Genomic DNA, 26,965 nt, shown 5'->3' with positions numbered 1-26,965 from the left:
TTTTTGTCATTTTTGTCATTTTTGTCATTTTTGTCATTTTTGTCATTTTTGTCATTTTTGTCATTTTTGTCATTTTTGTCATTTTTGTCATTTTTGTCATTTTTGTCATTTTTGTCATTTTTGTCATTTTTGATTTTTGTCATTTTTGTCATTTTTGTCATTTTTGTCATTTTTGTCATTTTTGTCATTTTTGTCATTTTTGTCATTTTTGTCATTTTTGTCATTTTTGTCATTTTTGTCATTTTTGTCATTTTTGTCATTTTTGTCATTTTTGTCATTTTTGTCATTTTTGTCATTTTTGTCATTTTTGTCATTTTTGTCATTTTTGTCATTTTTGTCATTTTTGTCATTTTTGTCATTTTTGTCATTTTTGTCATTTTTGTCATTTTTGTCATTTTTGTCATTTTTGTCATTTTTGTCATTTTTGTCATTTTTGTCATTTTTGTCATTTTTGTCATTTTTGTCATTTTTGTCATTTTTGTCATTTTTGTCATTTTTGTCATTTTTGTCATTTTTGTCATTTTTGTCATTTTTGTCATTTTTGTCATTTTTGTCATTTTTGTCATTTTTGTCATTTTTGTCATTTTTGTCATTTTTGTCATTTTTGTCATTTTTGTCATTTTTGTCATTTTTGTCATTTTTGTCATTTTTGTCATTTTTGTCATTTTTGTCATTTTTGTCATTTTTGTCATTTTTGTCATTTTTGTCATTTTTGTCATTTTTGTCATTTTTGTCATTTTTGTCATTTTTGTCATTTTTGTCATTTTTGTCATTTTTGTCATTTTTGTCATTTTTGTCATTTTTGTCATTTTTGTCATTTTTGTCATTTTTGTCATTTTTGTCATTTTTGTCATTTTTGTCATTTTTGTCATTTTTGTCATTTTTGTCATTTTTGTCATTTTTGTCATTTTTGTCATTTTTGTCATTTTTGTCATTTTTGTCATTTTTGTCATTTTTGTCATTTTTGTCATTTTTGTCATTTTTGTCATTTTTGTCATTTTTGTCATTTTTGTCATTTTTGTCATTTTTGTCATTTTTGTCATTTTTGTCATTTTTGTCATTTTTGTCATTTTTGTCATTTTTGTCATTTTTGTCATTTTTGTCATTTTTGTCATTTTTGTCATTTTTGTCATTTTTGTCATTTTTGTCATTTTTGTCATTTTTGTCATTTTTGTCATTTTTGTCATTTTTGTCATTTTTGTCATTTTTGTCATTTTTGTCATTTTTGTCATTTTTGTCATTTTTGTCATTTTTGTCATTTTTGTCATTTTTGTCATTTTTGTCATTTTTGTCATTTTTGTCATTTTTGTCATTTTTGTCATTTTTGTCATTTTTGTCATTTTTGTCATTTTTGTCATTTTTGTCATTTTTGTCATTTTTGTCATTTTTGTCATTTTTGTCATTTTTGTCATTTTTGTCATTTTTGTCATTTTTGTCATTTTTGTCATTTTTGTCATTTTTGTCATTTTTGTCATTTTTGTCATTTTTGTCATTTTTGTCATTTTTGTCATTTTTGTCATTTTTGTCATTTTTGTCATTTTTGTCATTTTTGTCATTTTTGTCATTTTTGTCATTTTTGTCATTTTTGTCATTTTTGTCATTTTTGTCATTTTTGTCATTTTTGTCATTTTTGTCATTTTTGTCATTTTTGTCATTTTTGTCATTTTTGTCATTTTTGTCATTTTTGTCATTTTTGTCATTTTTGTCATTTTTGTCATTTTTGTCATTTTTGTCATTTTTGTCATTTTTGTCATTTTTGTCATTTTTGTCATTTTTGTCATTTTTGTCATTTTTGTCATTTTTGTCATTTTTGTCATTTTTGTCATTTTTGTCATTTTTGTCATTTTTGTCATTTTTGTCATTTTTGTCATTTTTGTCATTTTTGTCATTTTTGTCATTTTTGTCATTTTTGTCATTTTTGTCATTTTTGTCATTTTTGTCATTTTTGTCATTTTTGTCATTTTTGTCATTTTTGTCATTTTTGTCATTTTTGTCATTTTTGTCATTTTTGTCATTTTTGTCATTTTTGTCATTTTTGTCATTTTTGTCATTTTTGTCATTTTTGTCATTTTTGTCATTTTTGTCATTTTTGTCATTTTTGTCATTTTTGTCATTTTTGTCATTTTTGTCATTTTTGTCATTTTTGTCATTTTTGTCATTTTTGTCATTTTTGTCATTTTTGTCATTTTTGTCATTTTTGTCATTTTTGTCATTTTTGTCATTTTTGTCATTTTTGTCATTTTTGTCATTTTTGTCATTTTTGTCATTTTTGTCATTTTTGTCATTTTTGTCATTTTTGTCATTTTTGTCATTTTTGTCATTTTTGTCATTTTTGTCATTTTTGTCATTTTTGTCATTTTTGGCATTTTTGTCATTTTTGTCATTTTTGTCATTTTTGTCATTTTTGTCATTTTTGTCATTTTTGTCATTTTTGTCATTTTTGTCATTTTTGTCATTTTTGTCATTTTTGTCATTTTTGTCATTTTTGTCATTTTTGTCATTTTTGTCATTTTTGTCATTTTTGTCATTTTTGTCATTTTTGTCATTTTTGTCATTTTTGTCATTTTTGTCATTTTTGTCATTTTTGTCATTTTTGTCATTTTTGTCATTTTTGTCATTTTTGTCATTTTTGTCATTTTTGTCATTTTTGTCATTTTTGTCATTTTTGTCATTTTTGTCATTTTTGTCATTTTTGTCATTTTTGTCATTTTTGTCATTTTTGTCATTTTTGTCATTTTTGTCATTTTTGTCATTTTTGTCATTTTTGTCATTTTTGTCATTTTTGTCATTTTTGTCATTTTTGTCATTTTTGTCATTTTTGTCATTTTTGTCATTTTTGTCATTTTTGTCATTTTTGTCATTTTTGTCATTTTTGTCATTTTTGTCATTTTTGTCATTTTTGTCATTTTTGTCATTTTTGTCATTTTTGTCATTTTTGTCATTTTTGTCATTTTTGTCATTTTTGTCATTTTTGTCATTTTTGTCATTTTTGTCATTTTTGTCATTTTTGTCATTTTTGTCATTTTTGTCATTTTTGTCATTTTTGTCATTTTTGTCATTTTTGTCATTTTTGTCATTTTTGTCATTTTTGTCATTTTTGTCATTTTTGTCATTTTTGTCATTTTTGTCATTTTTGTCATTTTTGTCATTTTTGTCATTTTTGTCATTTTTGTCATTTTTGTCATTTTTGTCATTTTTGTCATTTTTGTCATTTTTGTCATTTTTGTCATTTTTGTCATTTTTGTCATTTTTGTCATTTTTGTCATTTTTGTCATTTTTGTCATTTTTGTCATTTTTGTCATTTTTGTCATTTTTGTCATTTTTGTCATTTTTGTCATTTTTGTCATTTTTGTCATTTTTGTCATTTTTGTCATTTTTGTCATTTTTGTCATTTTTGTCATTTTTGTCATTTTTGTCATTTTTGTCATTTTTGTCATTTTTGTCATTTTTGTCATGTTTGTCATTTTTGTCATTTTTGTCATTTTTGTCAGTTTTGTCATTTTTGTCATTTTAGTAGAGTTATTCTAATGGATGATTTTATGCTCTTTGGAAATAAATGATGTTCAAGGTAGTTTATTGTAAAATTTGAAAAATTCTTGCATGGTGGACTTTGTATATCATTCGTACTTTTGCCTCCAATGCACACCAGATTTTTGAATTCAACTGATTTAAGTTTGTGATAATCTCAAACGTACTTTTATCTGAATCGTTCTTTCACCTCATCTTACTCTATATTGCACGCAAATTTTTGTCCAATTGGTTCCAAGTTATAAAAAAAAATTGTTTTTTTTTTATGCCTGAGTAATAATCGAGCAAATGGAATCGAATTTGGCATTGAGAGATATTTGAGTGTGTAGAATGATTCTTTGATAATTTGGCTCCCCCCTTTTTTTTTTTTTGTAGGAAAGGCGGAAGGGGGGTTTCCAATCAAGTTTCAAATGGAGCATGGGAATTTTGCATGGAAGAGTATTTGATAACGAGAAATGTTTGTATGACTATTTGAGACCCTTTTCGCTTTACATTAGTAGGATAGGAAAGGGGAAGGGGCACTTTCCTACATTTATAGCGTGGTTTAAACACCTATCGAATGAATGGAATAAAAAAACACCCCTTTCTCCTTCTTATGGAGAAATACAAAGTGCCAAGGGGGGCTCCAATACAATTTTTTGCAAAACTCGATTACTTACCAAGAAAATGGAACCTAATTTGGCTTGTGAAGTATTTGAATACGAGGGATATTCCGAGGTCTTAACCCTCTCGTTTTCCAGTTGGAAGACAAGAAGCGAAAATGGGCTTCCATATATTTTAGGGTTGCCGTCCGTCCCGCAAAAGCGGGACATGTCCCGCTTTTTTCAAAAATGTCCCGCTTTTTTTTCAACCAAGTTTTCACAAAAAAAAAAGTTTTAAAAATTTGATTTCATTCTTATATTCAAACTGCAACAAACTTATTTCTGTTTACATATCACGAAAATTCAGGAGATTAAATTTTGAATGAAATATTAATTCTTCTAGAATGTACCTCATCTTATCGATACATACATATCACTGGCTCTACTTTGCACTAAAATGGCTTATTTGATTGGTATAGAAATACCAAATAAATTGGTATAGAAATAATTTCGAGATGTTTTCAATCGTGGAATGAGACTTTTATGACTTATACCATCACTTCCATCTGTACCGTTGAGCCGTCAACACGTACGCCGGAGCATCGTATCGTTGCTGTGTACCTGCAGGAACATTTTACATTATTTATTTTTTCCTTACCTGTATTTCAATCAGCACTTTTCAGTGCTAAAATTATTTTCATTTTCTTTTATTCATATTTTCTCTTTTCTTTCCAGCATGGGGAAGTCATCGGCCGGGTCAAGGGCCGGAAGAAAACGGATTGCCGAACCTAATTCGGGTCCATCGCCCAAAAAAGTTGAAATTTCCAATTCATTCGATGTCCTTCATAACATCGGTGATGAGGAAATATTCATATTTAATTCTGATAAGAGTACTAAGAAACCTTCTTCTTCTTATACTCTTAAAAACGAAAAGATTCCACCAATAACGGTCACGATTCCCGACTTCAATGCCTTTCGAAAAGAAATCGTCACTTCCGTCAAGGATGTGAAGATTTCTTTTCAGATCGGTCGAAGGGGAACTGCTCGTATATTGGCGGAATCTTTTAATGATTTTCAAAAGGTTTTAAATTATTTGAATAATAAAAAACACCAATTTTTTACGTACGACACTAGAGGTGATCGTCCTTTTAAAGTTGTACTTCGTGGTCTCACTGGCGATCAGACACCGGATGAGATCACAGCTGAATTAAATTCTTTGTTAGGTTTTTCTCCAATTCAAGTAATTCAAATGAGGAAAAGAACCAACACGAATACAGACCCCGTTCGATTTTGGCAACACGCCCGTACATTTTGTGTTGCCAAAATCGAATGTTGCCAAAATCGAACGGTTTTTTTTCTCAACTTTTTTTTCAGTTATTTTTACAAAATAACTGTCATTATTATCAAACACGTTATTTTTGGTCAATTTTCGACCTTTTTCAGTCATTTTTTAATTTTTTTCATCATGTTTTTAAAACATTTTCATCTTTTCTTGTTGTGTTTATAATGTTTGTTTTCATTTGTCATATTTGCTGTTTCTGTCATTCTTCATCATTTTTTTGTTGTTTTTTGTCATTTTCAGTCTTTTGCTTGAATTTGTTTTTCAACTTTTTGAATTTTTCATATTTTTGTCATTTTTGAGTACTTTATACATTTTTTAAAAAACTTTTGATTTTATTGTTGCATTTTATCACCATTTTAGAATATAAAAACGTATTTATGGTGTTTGTCCTAATTAAATTGGTCCTGTTATAACGAAAACTAAAAGGTAATGTTGATTCTGAAAACCGTTCGATTTTGGCACATGTGCCAAAATCGGATGTTGCCAAAATCGAATGTTGCCAAAATCGAATGTTGCCAAAAACGAACGGGGTCTGTAATACCAGTAGTGTTGGTTTTGCTCCTGAACTTTATTTGATCCATTTTAAAAAGGATCAGGTTAATAATTTGCAAATTCTTGAAAAGGCTCGTCTTATGTTTCATTGTCGAGTCAAATTCGAACCTTTTCGTAAATCTTCTACCAATTTTCTTCAAAATATTACGCAATGTCGTCGTTGTCAAGCTTTTTGTCATGGCACTAAAAATTGTAGAATGAATGCCAGATGCATGTTTTGCGGCTCATTCGATCATGAAAAATCTAAATGCCTTTTTGGTGGTGATAAGCCAAAAACAGAATTTTTTAAGTGTGCAAATTGCGCAGGTAATCATTCCTCGAATTCGCTAGACTGTCCTATCAGGGCAAAAATTATTGCTTCTAGGAAAAATCCCAAAGTTTCCAGAAAAGTTTCTTCTCCTCCTTCCTCTTTTTCGTCTTCACACGTCGGGCCGGCAAACAACCTGCCTGTTCGCGGTCAGCCTCGGCCTACATTGGAATCACGGCTGGGTAATACCCGAAGTGATTTTAATGTTACCTGGGCTGATTCTGCGCCACAGACTCGTTGTTTATCGTTCTCAGAGGTGGTTGCAAATGGGTTGCCTTCTTCAGGTTTAACTAATAAAAATGGGAAAAAACCAAGTCTCAACGTTCATGCGAAGGCTTGGGAAAATCCCCGAAATTCAAATACTTTTTCTTCTCCTTCCTTTTCTGATCCTAACAATTTTGTTGATTTGGGTGAGATTACTGAGGAAAAATTAAAATTTTTGCATCAAAATTTAATGGAAATGATGCAACTTATGTTGAAAGCAAATTCAATGTTTGCAGCTTTCCAAACTTCTTTTAATTATGCTAACAAAATTATTATGACTTTGCGATTCCCTCATGGATCCAAATAGATGTTTAAATATTATGAATTGGAACGCTAGATCTTTGCTGGCTAACCAAGATGAATTCTTTTTATTTTTGAAAACTCAAAACATACATATTGCTGCCATCACTGAAACTTTTTTAAAGCCAGACAATAACTTGAAAAGCAATGCTTTCTTTAAAATTTTACGAAATGATCGACTTGATCGACAAGGTGGGGGTGTAGCTATTGTCATCAATAGTCGTCTCAAATTTAGACTTCTTCCTTCTTTCAATACAAAAGTCTTAGAAACAATTGGAATTGAATTAGAAACTTCTATGGGGAAAATTATAATTGTTGCCGCATATTTGCCTTTCCAATGCAGCGGTGAACAGAAAAATTTTTTGAAGGGAGATTTACAAAAACTCACCAGAAATAAATCTAAATTTTTTATTATTGGTGACTTTAATGCAAAACACCGATCTTGGAATAATATTTCATCAAATTCAAATGGGAATATTTTATTTAACGACTGCTCTGCAGGTTATTATACTATTGAATATCCTAATGGGCATACTTGTTTTTCTTCAATTAGAAATCCCTCCACAATTGATTTGGTTCTAACGGATTTAGGCGAGCATTGTAGTCAATTAGTTACTCATGCGGACCTCGATTCAGACCACCTTCCAGTAACATTTTCTTTATCCCAAAGTCCCATTGAAAACCCTTTAAAATCAACTTTTAATTTTCAAAAGGCTAACTGGGAGCGATATATGAATTTTATTGAACGTAATTTTGATGTAAACGTTCCATTGAATTCAATAGAAGATATTGATTTCGCTGTAGAAAATTTGACAACTTCAATAGTCAATGCTAGAGCCGCTTCAATACCTAAAGTTAAACATAAATTTAATCAACCTTTAATTGATGATGATCTTCAGTTTTTGATACGACTGAAAAACATTCGTCGACGCCAATATCAACGTACTAGGGATCCTTATTTGAAATTTATTTATTGCGACCTTCAAAAAGAGATCAAGCGTCGTTTAAATTTCATTCGTAATGAAAACTTTGCCAAAGCAGTAGAGGACATAAAACCCTACTCAAAGCCTTTTTGGAAATTAACTAAAATTCTGAAAAAGCCCCAGAAGCCAATTCCTTCTTTGAAAGATGGGGATAAACTTCTTTTAACGAATGCAGAAAAAGCTCAAAAATTAGCCCAACAATTTGAGTCTGCTCATGATTTTAATTTAAACGTTGTAAGTCCAATTGATGCTCAAATTTCCCTAGAATTTGATGATATTCTTTCTAAGCAAATTGTGTTTGAAAGTTCTTGTGAGACAAATATTGATGAACTTAAATTGATTTGCAAAAAATTTAAAAATATGAAAGCCCCAGGGGAAGATGGGATTTTCTATATTCTAATTAAAAAGTTGCCTGAAAGCACTTTAAATTTTTTAGTTAAAATCTTCAATAAATGTTTTCACTTGGCTTATTTTCCAAATAAATGGAAAAATGCCAAAGTAACTCCAATTTTAAAACCTGGAAAAAATGCTTCAGAGCCTTCGAGTTATCGACCAATTAGTTTGCTCCCTTCTTTAAGTAAACTATTTGAGAGAGTTATTTTGAATAGAATGATGATTCACATTAATCAGAAATCTATTTTCCCTGATGAACAATTTGGTTTTCGTCATGGACATTCTACTACACATCAACTTTTGAGTGTAACTAATATGATTAACGCTAGCAAATCTGAAGGATATTCAACTGGTGTTGCTCTTCTTGATATTGAAAAAGCTTTTGACAGTGTTTGGCACAAAGGTTTAGTAGCTAAATTAGCTCGATTTGATTTTCCTGTATATCTCACCAAAATTATTCAAAATTATTTGACTAGCCGAACCTTACAAGTAAGCTATCAAAATTCATGCTCTGAAAGGACACCCATTAGAGCTGGTGTCCCTCAGGGTAGTATACTTGGGCCAATCTTATACAATATTTTTACTTCTGATCTTCCTGATGTACCAGAAGGAAAAGGTAGAAGATTATTTGCTGATGATACTTTGCTTTCAGCCAAAGGTCGAAATTTACGGGTGGTACGCAGTAGATTGCAACAAAATTTAAATTCCTTTTTGAATTACTTGAAAATGTGGAAAATTTCTCCTAACGCTTCCAAAACTCAACTTATTTTATTTCCCCATAAGCCAAGAGCTCAATTTTTAAAACCTAATGAAAATCATTCCATAACTTTTAATGGGGTTTCATTAGAATGGTCTGATCACGTGAAGTACCTGGGACTTACACTTGATCGGAATCTTACTTTTAAAAATCACATTGAAGATATTCAATCTAAGTGTAATAAATATACTAAATCTCTTTATTCTCTCATCAACAGGAAATCCAGGTTGTGTCTGCGAAATAAGATGTTAATCTACAAACAGGTATTCCGACCAGCGATAATGTATGCAGTTCCGATTTGGTCTAGCTGCTGCGCGACGAGGAAGAAGGCCATCCAGAGGATTCAGAACAAGGTTCTGAAAATGATTTTGCGGCTTCCACCTTGGCACAGCACCGAAGATCTTCATCGGATTGCGGGCATTGAATCGATCGAAGAGATGGCCAACAAAATCATCTCCAACTTCAGAGGCAAATCGATGCAGTCTTCCATCGCAGAGATTCGTTCTCTCTATAATTAGTTTTAATATAGGATAGTCTTAGTTTTTAGTAGTAAGTTTAAAATATTTTTTGACATTACAGGATGTTCTCCTACATAAAAATACTTGATTGCACTCAGCAAAATTAATGCAAATAAATAAATTATAGTGATTAATAAACTATAGGGCTCTGGACAGTTCATCATAGAACTGAACACCTAATTTAATGTAATAATGTAATATAAATGATGAATTGGTACAAATAAAGACATATTTAAAAAAAAAAAAAATAAAAAAAAAAAAATGACTTATACCATACAGTGAAAAAATAATCATGCTTAGAAATATTGTTAACAGGAATTCTTTTAAGCAACTCAAAATTCTAGGTTATTAATATATAATTAAAAACAAAATCTGTAAATATCTACAAACTGAAACATGCAGAACTTTTGAATAACAACAAAATTCATTTATTTGTTATGAATTCAATAATTAATTTTGGCTTTACATTCAAGAATAACTATGGTAAAAATCAAAGAAATATTTTGTAATGTTTGAACACTAAAAATCGCGTGTAAAGCTAGTCATTATTCCATCACCGATTTTATTTGAGTTTTAATCAAAATTGTTATACATATTTGTGTTATTCTAACTTTTTTTTTCCCCTAAAGATGCTTTTGGCGAAAAGCATGAAAAAGCTTAAATTTTGTTTGATGTTCACTACTGGGTTTAAAATCATGGAAAAAGATGCGAACAGCAGGTGTTTTACCAACTAAGCTATGTTGCCGATTTATAAAATTGTATATTCAAGATAAAAGTTCAATACTTTTTTACCCAACCAGAAATAAACATACCCACTGCAAGACCGCTGCAAACTTTGTAAAGAAAATTCAAATTCTTAAATTTTAATACCTTCCATCATTTTTTTTTTGGTGCCACAAATAATAATCAAATTTATGGTAGCAATCCATGCAGTCGTGAATAAGCGCAACGAGTTTGAATTTTTTTTATGGGAATTTGTATAGGCATACAATTTTTTTCATTCCAATATCTCCAGGGATGTACTGAAAGTTAGAAAAAATAAAACTTTGGATGAAAAATATTCCTTGCTGTACAATTCATGTGAACAAAGCGCAAACAGAACTTGTACCCCAGAAAAGATATTCAATGTTTACAATATTATTTTTTTCAAAATATTTTTTTAATTTTAGCAATTTTGACTGCTTATTTGAAAGCTGTTAAACGTTGGATGAGAAAAAAAAATCATGAATCGAATTGCATAGCCAGAGAATTCATTGATTTATTTAACCTTTGCAAAAACATTGTATGAAATTATTAAAAACTCTAGCAAGAAATGTCTGCCATTTAAAAAAAATCAATGGATTAAGATTTTTAAATTGAAATGATAATAACTTTGTTTATGAAATGCTTAGCTGCTTATCGTGTTAGAAAATAATGAAGCCTGAGAATAGTCGAAATCAAAAGTCAAAGACCAACTTCATTTCAAGCTTACTTGATTTTTCTGGTTGATTTAATGTGCAAAAAATTCTTCTTCCATACAAATTTCCATACAAAATTGAAACGCTTCGCGCTTACTCAGAGTTTAACCAAATCATCTCAAATTTTACACTGATGCTTGGTGACCCAAAAGGCATCGAAAAAACATATGGGAGAAAAAAGTGCTTTTTTTTCAGCGCTCTAATACACACATTTCATGACTTTTTCTAACAGATTTAAAAATGTCCCGCTTTTTTCGGCTGTGTCCCGCTATTTTCTCAAAATGTCCCGCTTTTTTTTAAAGCCATCTGGCAAGCCTAATATATTTTGATATGCGTGACTTGAACACAAATGAAATAAAACCAAATTAGGGAAATGGGAATGTATTTGAGGTTGGGGTGTTTTGATGATTATTCAAGACCCAATTTTTCTTTTCCAGTTGGATGAAGGGGTGACACTAGTGCTCCAATATTGAACTTTCATGTTTCACTTGACACTACTTTGAAACTTTTATGCATTTTGATTGGAGGTTCTAACTTATCTATTTTTCTAAAGTTATTCAAGCGCACCCTAGAAAAATAGAAACTTTTAGTTTGAGTTCTCATTAATATTCATTATAATGTTTCTTTATATTACACAGATTGCATTAAACCAATATCTTCCACCCTCTGCATACAGGAACTGTTGCCAAGCTCAATCCCTCAATCCACCTTAATCGATAGCGCATCGTCAGCATACATATTTGATTCGACCGATTCTGACTCGGAAGCCGGGTTAATAACGGACATGTTGTTTACCCACCATTCGGGCCCATAAGGCCGAAAATGAGAGAACTAAATTAAATTCCATCTTGTCAGCTCACGTAGGCCATCAACCATCAAACTTTGGACAGACAGGACCCAGGAATTGCAGCACGAACGTGGAATGCGATACATTGTAAGTAAATATATTCCGAGAGAGTCGGTACAAATTGCTCGTCCTCCAATTATTCCCCTCGCACTTGAAAACGAATTGCCGGCTACCGGTTGCTTCCTTCCACCTGGATGGCCGATGACGTTGAATCAAACCGAGGAACTCGTTTTTTACCAGGAGTCAAACAGGGGAAGAAGGAAGCGAGATTGCATTTGCATTTGCATAAAATGAGTAAGTCCCGATGAAAGCCTCAGAACACCGATGATGATGATGATGATGATGACTCTGGGGGGTGCAACAATGCGCCGGAACTGGGCCAATCGATTTGAACTTCCGACAGAGAGTGCGCATGTGGGTGGATGAGTGAGTTGTTTGAGTTCTAACTACACGGGTGAGTGAGAATTTGCGACAAGTATGGAGGAGTCAGAAGTTGGAGCGGAATTGATTTCCAATCCGAATGCATCGGCAGGCAGGAATGTCGAATACAATTTAACTGATTGCCTCCCGGTGGGTTCAACTAGAAAAGCGACGAGAACGCTTCCCATGTGAGGGGGGTACAGCCATTTTGCCAACCTCCCAACTTCATCTCAGATCCATCTACCGGATGGACAGTTGTAATTAATTCTGCTTTCTGAGGATCCTGTTGACGTGCCTATTTCGTATGAATTTTTAATTTCCGTACGGGATTTACACCGCTCAATTAACATGCAATAAATTCAATTATTATTTAATCATTTCAGTGCAGTTTTTCTGTTTATAGGTTCATTAGCCCAACGAGTTTCGATTGTTTTTTAAAGTTGGAACAAAATAATCTGACGTAAGAATTTTTGAAAATTTGTTGATTTTTTAGTGCTCGAAAGGATTCTATTTAATTCATTCTGGCAACAAGATGGACTTCACATCACCTAACAATATTTGATGTCATGGTAACCTTGGAAGCAACCACAAAATTGTTGCCAGCAATATCGAAACGATGAAGAACCGCGTCTAAGGAATAATAACTGGACATGAGACGAGAAAATATACGTCAAAAATCTAGACTCAGGTCCAACATATGATGACATTTCATGTTGACCAGACATCTGTCAAACATCTTCCAAATGTCGTAACCAAACGAAAGAAAGTGTTGCAGATTTTAGAGGTATTTGATGCAAATCAAGTCCGATTGAGCTGAAATTTCGCACGTGTCATTTTTTTTTTGGAAATTTTCAAAATGTATATGGTCGGTTTTCGAAATCCGACTTGCTCATTGGCGTCCACCTTAATGTACAGTGAGCGAAACGAATATGAACGATTGACGATTGTCAAAATTTTCTTCTACAATTTGTTTTTTAAGTTGTTCAACGAATAACTCAAGCATGAATGAATATACTTTTTATTAATGTTCCTATTGGCGTTGAAGAACAGAAATATTTCAAAAATTGGGCGAAACAAATAAAATACCACTTTTTTTTAAATTAAAACCGAGGTTATTTCTAAAACATTTTATGAACAAGTTCTTCTATTTGACCAAATTCTGAAATACCCATAACAAGTTTGATTGCTTGAAATAAAAAATTAACAAATTAATCAAAAATATAATTTTAAATCGAATTTTATCCAGATAATGAAAAATAGTGTTTTAAGGAATAAAAAAAATTCTAAAAATTCAGTTAATTATATTTCATACATTTTCACTTTCAGTCAGTCTAGGATTATAGTTGGAACTGGTTTGTGTTTACTTGTTTTTAATTTACACAAAGCTGATAAAAAATGTAAGCAATGCTCAGCATATGTTCTAAATTATAAACCAATTGAGCTTTCAAACCTGGTTAGGTTGGCTTGAAACATGATTGTTCTTATTTTTACTTATTAAATCTGCCTGGTTTTCCAATGATTTTTTTTTAATTTAAGGAAAAATAGGTTGAAGAATTGAAATTCATCACAGTGTTAATGATTTTCTTTCATACATCTGCTTGGACAGATTCTGCAAACAAATATGGATAAGTTTTAAAACGAAGCTTTTAAGACCTCAGGGTTTGAGATATTCAAAAATGATTCCAAACCCAAGTATCATAATCCTATGCCAGTTTCATAATCCTATGTCAGCGAAATGATCTTAATATAACTTTCGGCGATCAAGGACCAAAGTAGGCTCTAGGACGAGAGTAAACATCGTTTATGTCATTACAAATATTCTTCAAGAAACCAACTTCAATCTCAAATTTATGTTTTTGTTCTTCTATTTAAATGCTCAACTCCACATTCTAAGGGGGTTTGATGCATTTAGCAATGCCGCATTTTTCCGAGGTGCAAATAATTTTATAGCTTCTTTTGATTACTCTGGATAAACTGAATCCAAATATGCAATGATTTTTTTTTTCTAACAGCTTTTGTTTATGAAATTACTTTTAAAAATAATTTAAACTCATTTCAGAAATTTCTGATGTTTTATGACAAAACATTGAAACATAACAAAAATATTAAAATATTGGTTTTTAATCAGTTTTCAACTTTCGCCAAAACCGCAAGTTATTTGCAAAAATAAGTGAATGAAGTTTTAATTTTGTTTGATTTTCCATTCCAATTTCCGATTTAGAGAATGTTTATAAAAGTTTAAGACCTTATTTGATTTTTTCAGTAAGATCAAGAGTACTTGAAATGATATCTTTCTAAATTTTGAAAAACTGTAATATTTTATTTTTAAGGTCGTTTATTATCATCATCAGAATATTATTTCTAAAATTATTCTCATAAACTTCATATCAACAAAACTGTAGTTAATTGATGAAACCTGTCAAAATATTGGAGCTCAGGACACCAAAATCCATCCCATCAATCGTTAAAAAATTAGCTCTGAAATATTGTTCCCTTTAGTTAATAATTAAATTTTATAAATTTGTTTTAAAAAGTTCGACGTTTTCATTGAGAGAAAATGTGTTCTCAAATGTTGAAAAACTTATCTTTTTAATTTAAATTTTTTGTTTCGATTTTTGTATAAATTTACCGGAATTTATAGTCAGACTTTTCGATATTTTTAATAAGTTTGACTTTTTTTTAACTCTCAATTTTTGTGTTCCGAAAACATAAACTTCTTCCAGCGTTAAAATCTAAATTTCTAATGAGGAAAACATGATTTCTACCATTTGTCCTTTCCAGGACCCAATATTTCAACTAACTGCGATAAAAATTATCCAGAGCTCAAAATTGTAAACTATAAAACGGTTAGTTTTTTCTCTTTATTTTTTAATAGATTGAATTTCATCATCAAATATATGTTTTGCAGAAAATTCGCTATGTACACTAGGTAATTTCTAACCGAAAGTTTACATTTCTATTCATGAATAATTTTTTTTTAAATTCAAGATTTAACAGCGAAATCTTTTAATCAGTCCTTTTTTTGAAAATGTAGAAAACAAATGTAAATTGAGATATGAAGAAATTTAAAATTGATTTGTTGTGAATAAAATTGGTCAAATTGTCTAGTTAACTAATGAACTGACTTGAAAATTGATAGCTGTCAGTGAATAAATACATTATTTTGTTATTAAATCAAGGATTTTATTTTGCCTAGATTTTCTTATTCTAGGGATACAATGCGTAATAAAATATAAATTCTTCAATTTTTTTAATATGAATAGATAATATAAGAACTATTTATAACGTCATCCATGAAAGTCTTTGAGTATTTCATATGAATTTGTTTTCTCATTTAATAGTTTTGCTGAAGACTGAGAACATTTTGACTCATGCTATAAGAAAAATCCAAAATTCATCAAGATTAAAATATTCTTTAAAAATTTTTGCCGATTTTGGCAAATTTCGGAAAATTTATTAAATAAAACTTCCATAACCCTTTTCACAGAAGTCATTATTACTTGCGGTCTTCGGGAAAGTTTATCATTGAGTCAAAAAATTATGTTTTCATAATATCTGTTTGTATAAATTTATTTAATGAATTTTTCCTATTTTCAAAAGATATGTCGAAAAAAAAACTGATAGATAAAACTCATCTCTCTAAAGTTTGTCAAATTAAGCTGTTTAATTTTGTGAACTTCGGAAAATTTGAATTTTGTTACCGTGTGTTAGAGAATTTTCAAATAATGATTTATTTCTAAAATAGATTCGGAATATTTTTTTAAATTTGGTGTTATATTTCATGTGTTCTTTATATGCACTACTTCTTTTGGCCAGAGCTTAAAATTTTGGTTTAGTTCGAAATTTCCTATTTGCTCCAACAATGCACGAACTTTTCAAAGGATAGTTTAATACTTTATACTTAACCATTTCACAGTTCTTTTACATTATAAGTTTTATGCATAGCGAAGAATGAAAATTCATCCAAAAATCGTAAACTTGATTTGTATAAGAAATTTTCTAGTAACTAGTTTGAGTACTTATTTTCATCGATGGTATAAATCTTTGAATTTGCTCAAGAATCTGGTCAATTTAGCTCAATTGATTTAAAAAACGAAAAGTTTTCATAAGAAAGCCTTCGAATTGGTTAAAAAACTTATTTTGTGCTCAAGCCAAAAAAGTTAAATCTACCAAATTTTAGAGCAAATTCAAAGATTTTAACCATAAATGGAAAAAAAATAAAATAAAATTAATTGATTGGAGTTTTACGGTTAAAGATTGAGACTTATAATCTTGATCCAAATTCAAGTTTTATTTTAAAATTTGGCTCTTGTTGAAACTGCAATAATAAGATTATTCAATTTTTTATTAAGATATTGAATGTTTTTAAGTTCACAGCTTTTTTTCTTAAAAATTAAATCCTTAAATATTTCTCTCTGGTAATTTTTTTTTTTCTGAATAAAAACTTTCTCATTTTGGTTACCAATTTAAAATTTTGAAATTGAAATAGCAATCAAAAGTCTGAAATTTCGTGCAATTTGAATTCCTCCACGAAAAAAGCTCGATAATTATACCTCATTTATGAGCAAAAGTTTATTTTTGAGTTAGAATTCCGTTTCTGGACTCTGAGTATGAATATGAATTCAGGCCCAAAATTCAGATACAGCAATAACATTCCAAATTCAGATGAAGCTCATAAATGAGTTAAAATTATTAAGATTACTTTTCATGAAATTCGAATTTCGGATCTTTTTCCGAGTTTCAAAACGATTTCTGGAATAAAAAAGCGAGTTTAGATTCCAGATCAATATTTCAATATGAGCTAAGAACTTAATTTTTTTCAGAGCACTCAATCATCAATAAGGTTTTTTTTATTTGATGTTTTGGATTTAATCTGAATTCATAATTTAATTTTCCTTATCGGAATTAAAATATGAATTTCTTATGATCAATCTTATTTTGAGTTTTCTATTCTGTATCGCAATTGGAAGGTTTGAATGGAGCGCGAGGATGATTTTTAAAGCTTTGATCATTTAGGGTCCGGGCACTAAATTTCGGTGACAACTACATTTTAAGTATTTACATATGAAAATATTGGCAGCATTGTGTTGGTAATGAAAAGGTCTACCTCGCTTTATTTTTCAAATGTCTAAGAATAGGTTTTTTTTAAGAAATATAAGATGAAAAACGACATGGTAAAAATATTTTCGCACAGTAGCCCCGGAAATGTTTCATTGTCGACTTGAAATTTCATGAGCTGTTGATTTTTTCTGAATTTCGTTTTTTGCTAAAAGGGTAATAAGCCCAAATAGATAATAAGTATAGGAAGACTCACTAGAAAGCTCAGGTTTTTCGATCAAGGGAATACATTTTAAATTACACGAGCTTATAACTGTTCGTAACTGTTTCAAAAATTATTGATAAAACTTTGAATGAAATGCAAAACCAAATTTGAATAACAATTTCAAAACACCTTTTTAATTATATATTTCTCTATGATGATGCGAACTGAAAATCAAGAATCCTTAACCAGATACATAATGCGAAATAGAAAAACAGAAACACAATTTAAATTTAAATAAAATGGAACCAGAACCCTGAAATGAGTCCATCTATTAATCTTTTATAATTTACTATTCAGAAATGGATTTCTATCATCATGTGAGGAAATTATTGGAAAACTGCAGTAGAATTCTGAAAATGAGATAAGTTTTAGAGGTTTTGGCATCAGTTCTGAGTAAAGACTGCTAATCTTGAACAACATAACTAACAACTAACTAACAACATAACACGCAATCCTGATTCCACAGACTTAAGTATTATCTGAATGGATGCCTTAAAATATGTAAAATGCCTTAAAATATGTGAAAAAGGACTAAGATTTCTATTTTTCTACATATGAAAAACAAAGGATTATGTGCCCATAAAGCAATTTCGAGAAACATACTTTAAAAGTCTAAGTTAAGCAAATTTCAAAAAAAATTTCGAAAAGGTAAACTATTTAGTTAACCAAAGATGTGAAGATCAAAATATTGAAACTTTAAATTTGCAGAAGAAAATTTTTTGATGCATTTTTCTTTGAACTCTTTTTTAAAATCGACATAAGAGATAACGATTGATAAGTTTCCATAAAAACTGAATAATTCACTTTAATTAGATATAGACTATCAAATTGATATTCAACATTGATTGATTTAAAAAAAAAACCTTAAAACTGCAATTGAAAAGAATAATTTGAACTGAAATCGATCCTTCGTGTTGAGTAATCTTCGATAATTACATCCTATTTATGATCAAAATTTATTGATACAAAACGTTTAAATTAAATTATTGATTAAAGACAATAAAAATACTTTTTTCCACTCAAATTTTTAGTATTTTTTTTCACCGTGATCAATTCGAAAGACTACTGTACTTCAATACGTTTAAATAACACTTGTCAAAATCAAATTTTAAGAAAGAAACTTGATTTCGAAAAAAGTTATGCGGTACTAGTTTTTTACTCGCACCTTTTTTCCTTATTTTTTTTTCTTTCCACGCTGATTGGTTCATCAGAAAAAAGTAAATTTATGGTTGCGTTAACCAATGAAAAATTTGAAACAAATTGGATGTGAAAATTTTCTCGATGGTAATCATTCATACTATAAAAAAAAACAAAGTGGTTAATTTAATATATCGCTCATAAAATTTTTCATTTGCAGAATTATTAGGATAGTAGAGAATGTTCAGGTTCGCCTTACTGGATGCAATGATTTTTTTTTTTTGAATTCTCATTTGCTTTTTGTTTTTCATTTGAAAAGTTCTGGAAATTTATCGACTTTGTTATTTTAAAAATTTTAAGTTTTATCTTTCAGTCCTTTGATAAGTGGATACCAGATTATATTCCCAATCAGAAGAGCAAACAAAGGCTAATAAATCCAACATTATTACAATTGACGATTTTCTAATATGGCTGTCAATGGCACAATCATGAAAAGGAAAAATTCGTGCGTGAGTACTTTGCTGAATAGAAATGGCCGCATTTCGCGCTCGTTCGTTCCCTAGAAAGCAGAAGAATGAGCATCTCCACCTCCCGCAGCTTTCTTCCGAGAGTAGACCACGAGGACGTAACATGATGGGTTGTTGTCTATTTTAGGTTTTATTTAAAGCTCTTCGACTGACAGATTTATCGCTAAATTAATATGCTGTGTAATGCGACAACGATGATGACGGCCCTACATTTTTCCGGCTGCCCCATACTTGGCGAGAAGATTGTTTTCTTTGTCTTTCGATTTCCACTTGAAGTTCCGAGAAGTCGCTTGTCGCGGAGCATTACTACACTTTTTGGACGTGCGATATGTTACAATTGGTTGAGGGGCAAAAATTGGTTAGGGGGAGGCCTATCTGCCCAATTTAGGCCATCGCCAATAACATTAAAACCGTTTTCCCCTAGTCTTATTGACATCTTCCCCGAGAGAAGTTTTCTTTGTGAACACGTGTGATTCATTTCGTTCGCAAAAGAGGATTTGCTTCTGCCACTTTCTAGCAACACCATGTCGGGGAAGCAGAGAGAGAGAAAAAAAACTGTGTTTCTTCTAATGGTCACATTATAACCGATATAAGACGATGCTGATTGTCAACAAAACATAAAACTGGCGTTTACAACATAATTTTACATCCTCGAACAAGAAGAGCGCCGCAGAGTTTCGGGAAAAGTGGATTAGGCAAATTTGGCTATCTCAAACTCGAACTGGCATTGGCCCCGGCAGCCGATAGAGAAAAAGTAGCAGAAGCAGGAATCATTTGGTTTGACTTCGGGCTCAAATCAGGTCACTTATATGCTTTTATGGATGCTGGTGACATTTAAAGTGCCATCAAGTGGGATTTATTTTGCAATTTGAACTGCGTTGATGGGGGACTTTATGTTTATTTTAAGTTTTTTTAGATTGTTATTGGGAACTGCTTAGAAATCGCTAGGATTTATCAGGAATGTGTTTTAAGTATCATTCAATTGGAATCTTAACTGGTTTTGGGACCAGATCAACACTCAACGGCGAGAATATTGAATCCAAATGGGTCATTGTGTTTCAACATTCATAATTTGTACACGGAGAAAATTATATTTGCATAATCAGATAGTCAAATGGATTTCGTAAAGTATAAGTAAAGGTTAATATCAGATTGTTTCATTGAAAAAAAAAACCGAAAGTCAATTATCTAGACAGCTCCCTTTGAGGCAATTGTATTCAGTTAAGAATTTGATCAGTTTATGTCATAATAATGTTTCTACAATTACATATGAATGAAACGAAAAGAAACATTTTATACGACGGAATTTTTCAGTGCGAGTTAGATATCATTCGTGTGTTCAATAGAACGAACGTGTTGTATTATCCTTGCATAGAAAATTCAGTCATAATGTGACGCTTCTGTTTGATTTCGTCGAATTTCGTGTAATTTAAGAAGCTTTTCATTGTTTAAAGAGATTTGAATGTGCCTCAACTACATCACCTGCAACCAAGTTCTTTGATGTGAACCACAAGGTGCTAAGTGTCGAGCAGCAGGTTCATAGGAAGAACTGCCTCATGGGACGCACAGTGGGGCAGAACAGGCTTTGTGCTGGACAAAACCTCGCAACTTCTTCAAATCAGCTCATAGAGGTTTGATGTTTTCCGATGAAGTGTTCACGATAATAAAAGCTATCTAATCGTTTAGATGATGATATTCTAGCTAAATATTAGAATTCATTTTTGAAAGGCACACAATTGAAATTATACGTCGGTTAAAACTATACTGTTTTTTTATTATATTATAAATCAACGGATCACATATTGATCCAAATGAAAAACTATAGTTTAGGACAATGTGCATACAAGCGGTAATCTACGTTAAACTTAAAACTCTAAGAATTTTTCTTCGGAATACATCACGCGAAACGTCAAAGTCGAAGTACCCGGAGTAGCGGTTAAATGTTTTTATAACACCGATTAGAGCTGTGTTGGCCCCATAATTGTTCAGCCGGAGAGGGACGAAGAGCTGAAGATCACGACTCCTCAGAACTCGTGGCCGTACGTTGAGTCGAAGTTCCTCTAACAATGCGAGGCAGTCTATTCTCGATGAGAGCAGATCGGCAACGACCGAGGCTCGTGTGGCGGTCCGGCGGGCTTGTAGCGTGTCGATGTCGATTAGACGACAGCGGCTCTCGTAGCTGGGAAGTCGGAACGGGTCGTGCCAGTTGAGTTGTCGGAGAGCGTATCGCAAAAAACGCCGTTGGATGGCCTCAATACGCTCTGAGCCGTTTTGATAATATGGGCACCAAACAGCCGAGGCATATTCAAGGGTCGATCGAACCAAACTACAATAAAGACTCTTCAAGCAGTAGACATCCTTGAAGTCTTTCGTCATGCGGAAAAGAAGACCCAGACATCTGGAGGCTTTGTCGACGATGTAGTTAGTGTGAGTCTTGAAATTCAACTGTGTGTCAAGAATCACGCCAAGATCTTTCACTTGTTCGACGCGAGCGATAGCCTCGTTTCCAAGATGATAAATGGCTGATAATGGGAGCCGCTTGCGGGAAAACGAAATTACTGCACATTTGCTGCGATTCAAGGGAAGGCAATTTACATCACACCAAGAGGCGAAGAGGTTGAACTGACTCTGTAGGAAGTTTACATCCTCGGGACCGTTGATGCGGCGATACAGTTTCAGGTCATCAGCATACGCTAGTTTTGGTCCATCAAGGAGCAACAGCACGTCGTTGAAGTATATCAGGAATATTATTGGTCCTAGATGACTCCCTTGAGGCACTCCGGATTTGGCGGAGAACTGACTGGAAAATGATTCACCTATTCGAACAATGAGTTTTCGTCCTACCTGGTAGCTGCGGAACCATTCCAGTAGAGACCCGCAGATAACAATACGATCGAGTTTGGCGATGGCTATGGAATGGTTCACCTTGTCGAAAGCAGCTGACAGATCAGTGTAGATGACGTCGGTTTGAGATCCCATGGCAAAACTGTCTTGCACATTAGACGTGAATGTCAACAGGTTTGTAGTCGTAGAGCGCTTGGGCATAAATCCATGTTGTTCATTTGAGAAATAAGGCTTGCAATACGAAAAAATGGGTTCCAAAACAACCAGCTCGAACAATTTGGCTATCGCACATAAGGCAGAAATGCCACGATAGTTGTTCACATTTCGTCTGTCCCCTTTTTTGTGCACCGGAAACATATAGGCCTCTTTCCATAAGGATGGGAACGTAGACTGATCGAGTGAAACTTGGAAGATTATTTTTAGAGGTATCAGCATATGTGATATATATCGCTTCAAGAAGGTAGCTGGTATGCCATCTGGTCCTGCGGAAAGGCTGTGTTTCAGCTTAGCGGTCGCTTTCAAAATAATATCGTCGTCTACAACAATTTGATTCAGCCATGTGTTCAAATGAGGGACGTTACAAGCCGCGCTGGTAACTTGGTCCGAGGATATTGAGTTTGAGTCAAATACACTACGGAATTTGTCAGCGAAGAGGTCACAGATTTCAGGTTCCGAAGTCGCTAAATTATCATCCAGAAACATGGAGGGCGGTAGGCCGGATTCTTTCCGCTGGTCCTTGATGTACTGCCAAAATGATTTGGGTTTTGTTTTGAAACCTCGCTGTATCCGAATTAAGTAGCTCTGGTAGCAGCGTGAGCATAGTTTTTTGTAAGCTGAGTTGAGTTTGCAATACTCATTTTTAGCGCGGAGAGTTTTGTGCCTAGTGTAATAACGGAGAGCTTTATTCTTGAGCGTTTTCATTTGTCGCAGTTCTTTCGTTACCCAAGGAGCTCGTAGGTTAGAAACTGATGAGCGTTTCGGTACGTGACGATCGATGATGTAATTGATTATATGGGAAAATTTCATAGCTGCAGCGTTCGGATCGGAAGATTCCAGTTCAGTTTCCCAGTCGATAGCATCGAGCGTTTGTGAAACAGCGACGAAATCAGCGTTCTTAAAGTCGAGAAAGAATTGACCAGGTTTTTGGATGTGGGCAAAAGCTCTAGGAATATCAAGTGAAAGCAGCAGAGCAGGGTGATGAGGAACAACCTTGACCAAGGGCGTAGGAGCCTCTTCAATCGTAGCCAATTGGGGTCCGTCACTGATGAAGCAGAGATCGAGCATGCGACCATTTTCATTCTCTATGCTGTTGATCTCGCGGAGAGTTGCCGTGCTTAGAGAGTCGAGAATCGTATTGGAAGGCACCGTAAACGAAGATCTGGTTGGATCGGCAAACAAGAAATTGCCTTGCGAGGGAATCCACTTGAGTCCTGGTAGGTTGAAGTCCCCGATGATAACGATGTCGTCTTCAGGAAGCGTGAGAGAACACAATTTAGAAAGGCCGCTGGAAAAGGAATCAGCGAAAGATGCATTTCTAGTACGATCAGGAGGCAGATACACAACCCCAACGTAGAGTTTTTTCGTGCCAAGATCGATACGGGTCCATACGAATTCTTGATCGTTCCATGATTCGTCGTAGATGGGGATGGCTGAAAGAGTGGATCGGATAGCAATCAGAACTCCACCACCTGTGGATTTCGTGCTGTTGTTGGGACCTCTGTCACAACGGAACACAGTGTAGTCAGAGCTGAAGACTTGACTAGACAGGGTTCTATCGTTCAGCCAGGTCTCTGTTAGAGCGATAATATCGTAGCAGGAGCATGATGAGGCTAGCAGATAATCGCTAACGCAGGAGTTGATACCACCAACGTTTTGGTAGTAAAGGTTGAGATGATCGCTTTTCCCAGCAGGCAGATCGTGTCGTTTCACACTGGAACGGGAAGATCCATCACAAGAAGGAAGGTCAACTCGATATGGATACTTGCCTGAGAGAACAGGCTGGAGCACCCCGTTGCCACAATCGAACTCAGGGCCGGGACGACTGATGACGCTGGCAGGAATCAGCGCGACTGAGTCGAAGGGCTCAGGGGTCTCCGAAGTGCCTTGTTCGGTGCGTCCCGGTGATGGAATCCCGTCAGAAGCGATTGATTTGCACAAATCAGCGTTGATGCAGAGGCTGTTGGAAGGTGAGGTCTGGTCACGCGCAGGTAAAGTTCCCAAAGTTGAAGAATACTTGCCTATGAAAGCAGGCTGGAGAACCTCGTCGCCACAATCGAGCTCAGGGCCGGGACGACTGAAGACGATGGCAGGAATCAGCGCGACTGAGTCGAAGGGCTCGGAGGTCTCCGTAATGCCTTGTTCGGTGCGTCCCGGTGATGGAATCCCGTCAGAAAGGGTTGATTTGCGCAAAGCATCGTTGATACAGAAGCTGTTAGAAGTTGAAGTCTGGTTACGCGCAGGTAATGTTCCCAAATTTGAAAAATACTTGCCTATGAAAGCAGGCTGGAGAACCTCGTCGCCACAATCGAGCTCAGGGCCGGGACGACTGATGACGATGGCTGGAATCAGCGCGACTGAGTCGAAGGGCTCGGAGGTCTCCTTAGTGCTAACTACGTTGCGTCCCGGAGCTGAAACCCATGATGAACTTTGTTCGGACGACGAGAAACTCGAGAGTCTGGTGCGGTTGCGTGATGCCGAGGCTATAAAAGACCCGTTGTCCATATATGATGAACCATCTGTAGTGGCGATCACTGATGCGGGGCCACACGAGGTGTAGAACTGCGGGTCGCCATGAACGACGTCACAGGCTGGGAAGTGACAGCAGGAGTCGGAGGGTTTTTTGATCCAAAATCCTCGAATTCACGGAATAGAATTCCCGATGGCCAAGTCTTCGGGGAAAGGGCAATGTCTTTCAGCTTAGGATCCACCCCGACTTTGAAGGAAATTGACCTGAGCGTGGAGACATCAACATCTTTGCGGACTAGGGCATGAACTTCGGTCGACTCGCATTGTAGACATTCCATAACAAGTTCTTCTATGTCTTTAGCCGTAACACTGTTATGAAGTCGTGCGAGATAAATCCAAAATTTTTTTTCAGGAGGAGCAACTGTCGCAATAGTTTTAACGGTCACTTGTTTAGTACCCACACAAGGAGCGACAGTTGGGTTCTCGACTCGTCGCCTCTTGTTGGTGGGAGTAGCTAGGCTAGGCCATGGAGCAGGGATGCGAGGAGATGGGTTGATGTTGGGACGAACGTTCAAAATTTTGTCCAGCTTCAGGTTGGTCGTCGCAAATTCCGACTTCACTTCTGCGACTAAGGAAGCCTGATTCGTCCGCATGTCCGCGATAATGGATTCGTAGCTGCCCAAAGAGCGACGAAAAGCGGCATTTTTAAGAAGTCTGCAACATTCGTCACAGACCCAGAGCAGATTTTTGTTGTCTGCCTTCGACTTAAGGTGCGACGAAAGCAGCCCCGCACACTTTAGGTGAAACACCAGGCTGCACAGGCCTTGACAAAGAATGCTGTCGGAGTCACCCGTAGGTTTTGCGCATTTGTCGCAGGCCATATCGTTCAATGACATTCGCGCGGAAAATTACGAATTTAACAGATTTGTAGTGCCTTGTCTGTGCGAAAGAAAATCTGTGTTGCGATGAATTCACCTTATCTTGATTATAATAACTTCAGAACGAAAAAATTACTTGTTTGAAAATTCTTTTAATTAAAGATAAGAAAACGCTCAATTTAACGCACTTTTGACGAGAATAATTCACCGGGTAGTTCCAACCATTTTGACCTTAAAGTTCTATGAAAAAAATCACGTTTCTTCAATCAACTTTACGTCTTAATTTATCAAAAAAGGAATCAAATAGCATATTTCTTAAGAATTGTTGAAATCTGAGTTGCAACGCAGGTTTCAGTGGTGGAATAGTGTTATTCTTTATTCGTTTTGTTCGTCAAGTCCTTAAATAACTACTTATAACATAAGCGATAGCTATTTACATTATTCACTGAAGTTATATCCTCACTTATTAGTTTTCTCATTTTCGTGTGATATTCTGAGCTAACCACTCAGAATATCTGGCAACACTGGTAAGTTACCACGAACCTAAATTGAGTTGTTTGGCTTCACAGTGTGATGATGTAAACATTTGTACCATGTTTACCATCATCAGCTGTCATCATCAATCATCACCGCTATTGTTTCAATTGCGAATTGACTCAAAGCATGCGGAACCAAAACAAACTGTTTTGGTTTCGCCGACGGAGCGGCAGATTTCCTCTGCCGAAACTGTAACTATCAACAAGAATAAATGATGATTTTTTTCAAACTCATTAAAATCAAAAGTTGAAGAAAATTGAAGATCTTCAGATAATATTTAAAAATTCGGAATAAATTCGGATTTGAATAAAATACTGAAATTGAATAAAAAACTGATCGTAATAACCATACATGCTTTTGACAATACTATAAACAAAATAACTTTGTCGTGAAGATGTGTTTTATCCATATTTTTAAATCTGAAATAAGAAGCAGTAGTGATTTCATTGATGGTAGTTTCGAAGTTTTTTTGCATGTTTGTATCTTTAATATCTTTAATCGGTAATAAAATATTAATTTCATTGATTTTTTTTCAATTTATCTGTTTTGAAAAAATTTCAAATAGTTTTTACAAATATATTTATAATAATATACTTAACTAAAATAATTTATTTCTTTGTTATATTGTTAAAATTAACACTTAACAATTTCTGCTACGACCATTTATAAGCCGTTATTCAGTGTCAAAGAAAAATTAGGCTTTAAAAATAGAAGAAATTTAGCCTTTAATGGCTTTTGTAACATTACTTTTCCAATATTTTCCGCATTAAATTCAAGTTCATATA

The 26,965-nt window shown here is 33.5% G+C and overlaps 2 protein-coding genes across 2 annotated transcripts; both read right to left on the bottom strand.

The window, feature by feature from the left end:
* Positions 1 to 12,062: 12,062 nt before the first annotated feature.
* LOC129752308 (uncharacterized) lies at positions 12,063 to 24,494 on the bottom strand. Its single transcript, XM_055748096.1, has 3 exons — positions 24,403 to 24,494; positions 22,081 to 24,010; positions 12,063 to 12,275 (listed from the first exon to the last, which is right to left on the bottom strand). Exons 1-3 carry the CDS (start codon positions 24,492 to 24,494, stop codon positions 12,063 to 12,065), a joined length of 2,235 nt encoding a protein of 744 aa, XP_055604071.1.
* A 333-nt stretch (positions 24,495 to 24,827) lies between these two features.
* Positions 24,828 to 25,646, bottom strand: LOC129752307 (uncharacterized). Its single transcript, XM_055748095.1, has one exon. It carries the CDS (start codon positions 25,644 to 25,646, stop codon positions 24,828 to 24,830), a length of 819 nt encoding a protein of 272 aa, XP_055604070.1.
* Between the last annotated feature and the right edge of the window lie 1,319 nt (positions 25,647 to 26,965).

The sequence above is a fragment of the Uranotaenia lowii genome, chromosome 3 (assembly GCF_029784155.1).
Source record: "Uranotaenia lowii strain MFRU-FL chromosome 3, ASM2978415v1, whole genome shotgun sequence".
Classification (NCBI taxonomy): Eukaryota; Metazoa; Arthropoda; class Insecta; order Diptera; family Culicidae; genus Uranotaenia; species Uranotaenia lowii.
This window is presented reverse-complemented; position numbering and strand designations above follow the sequence as displayed.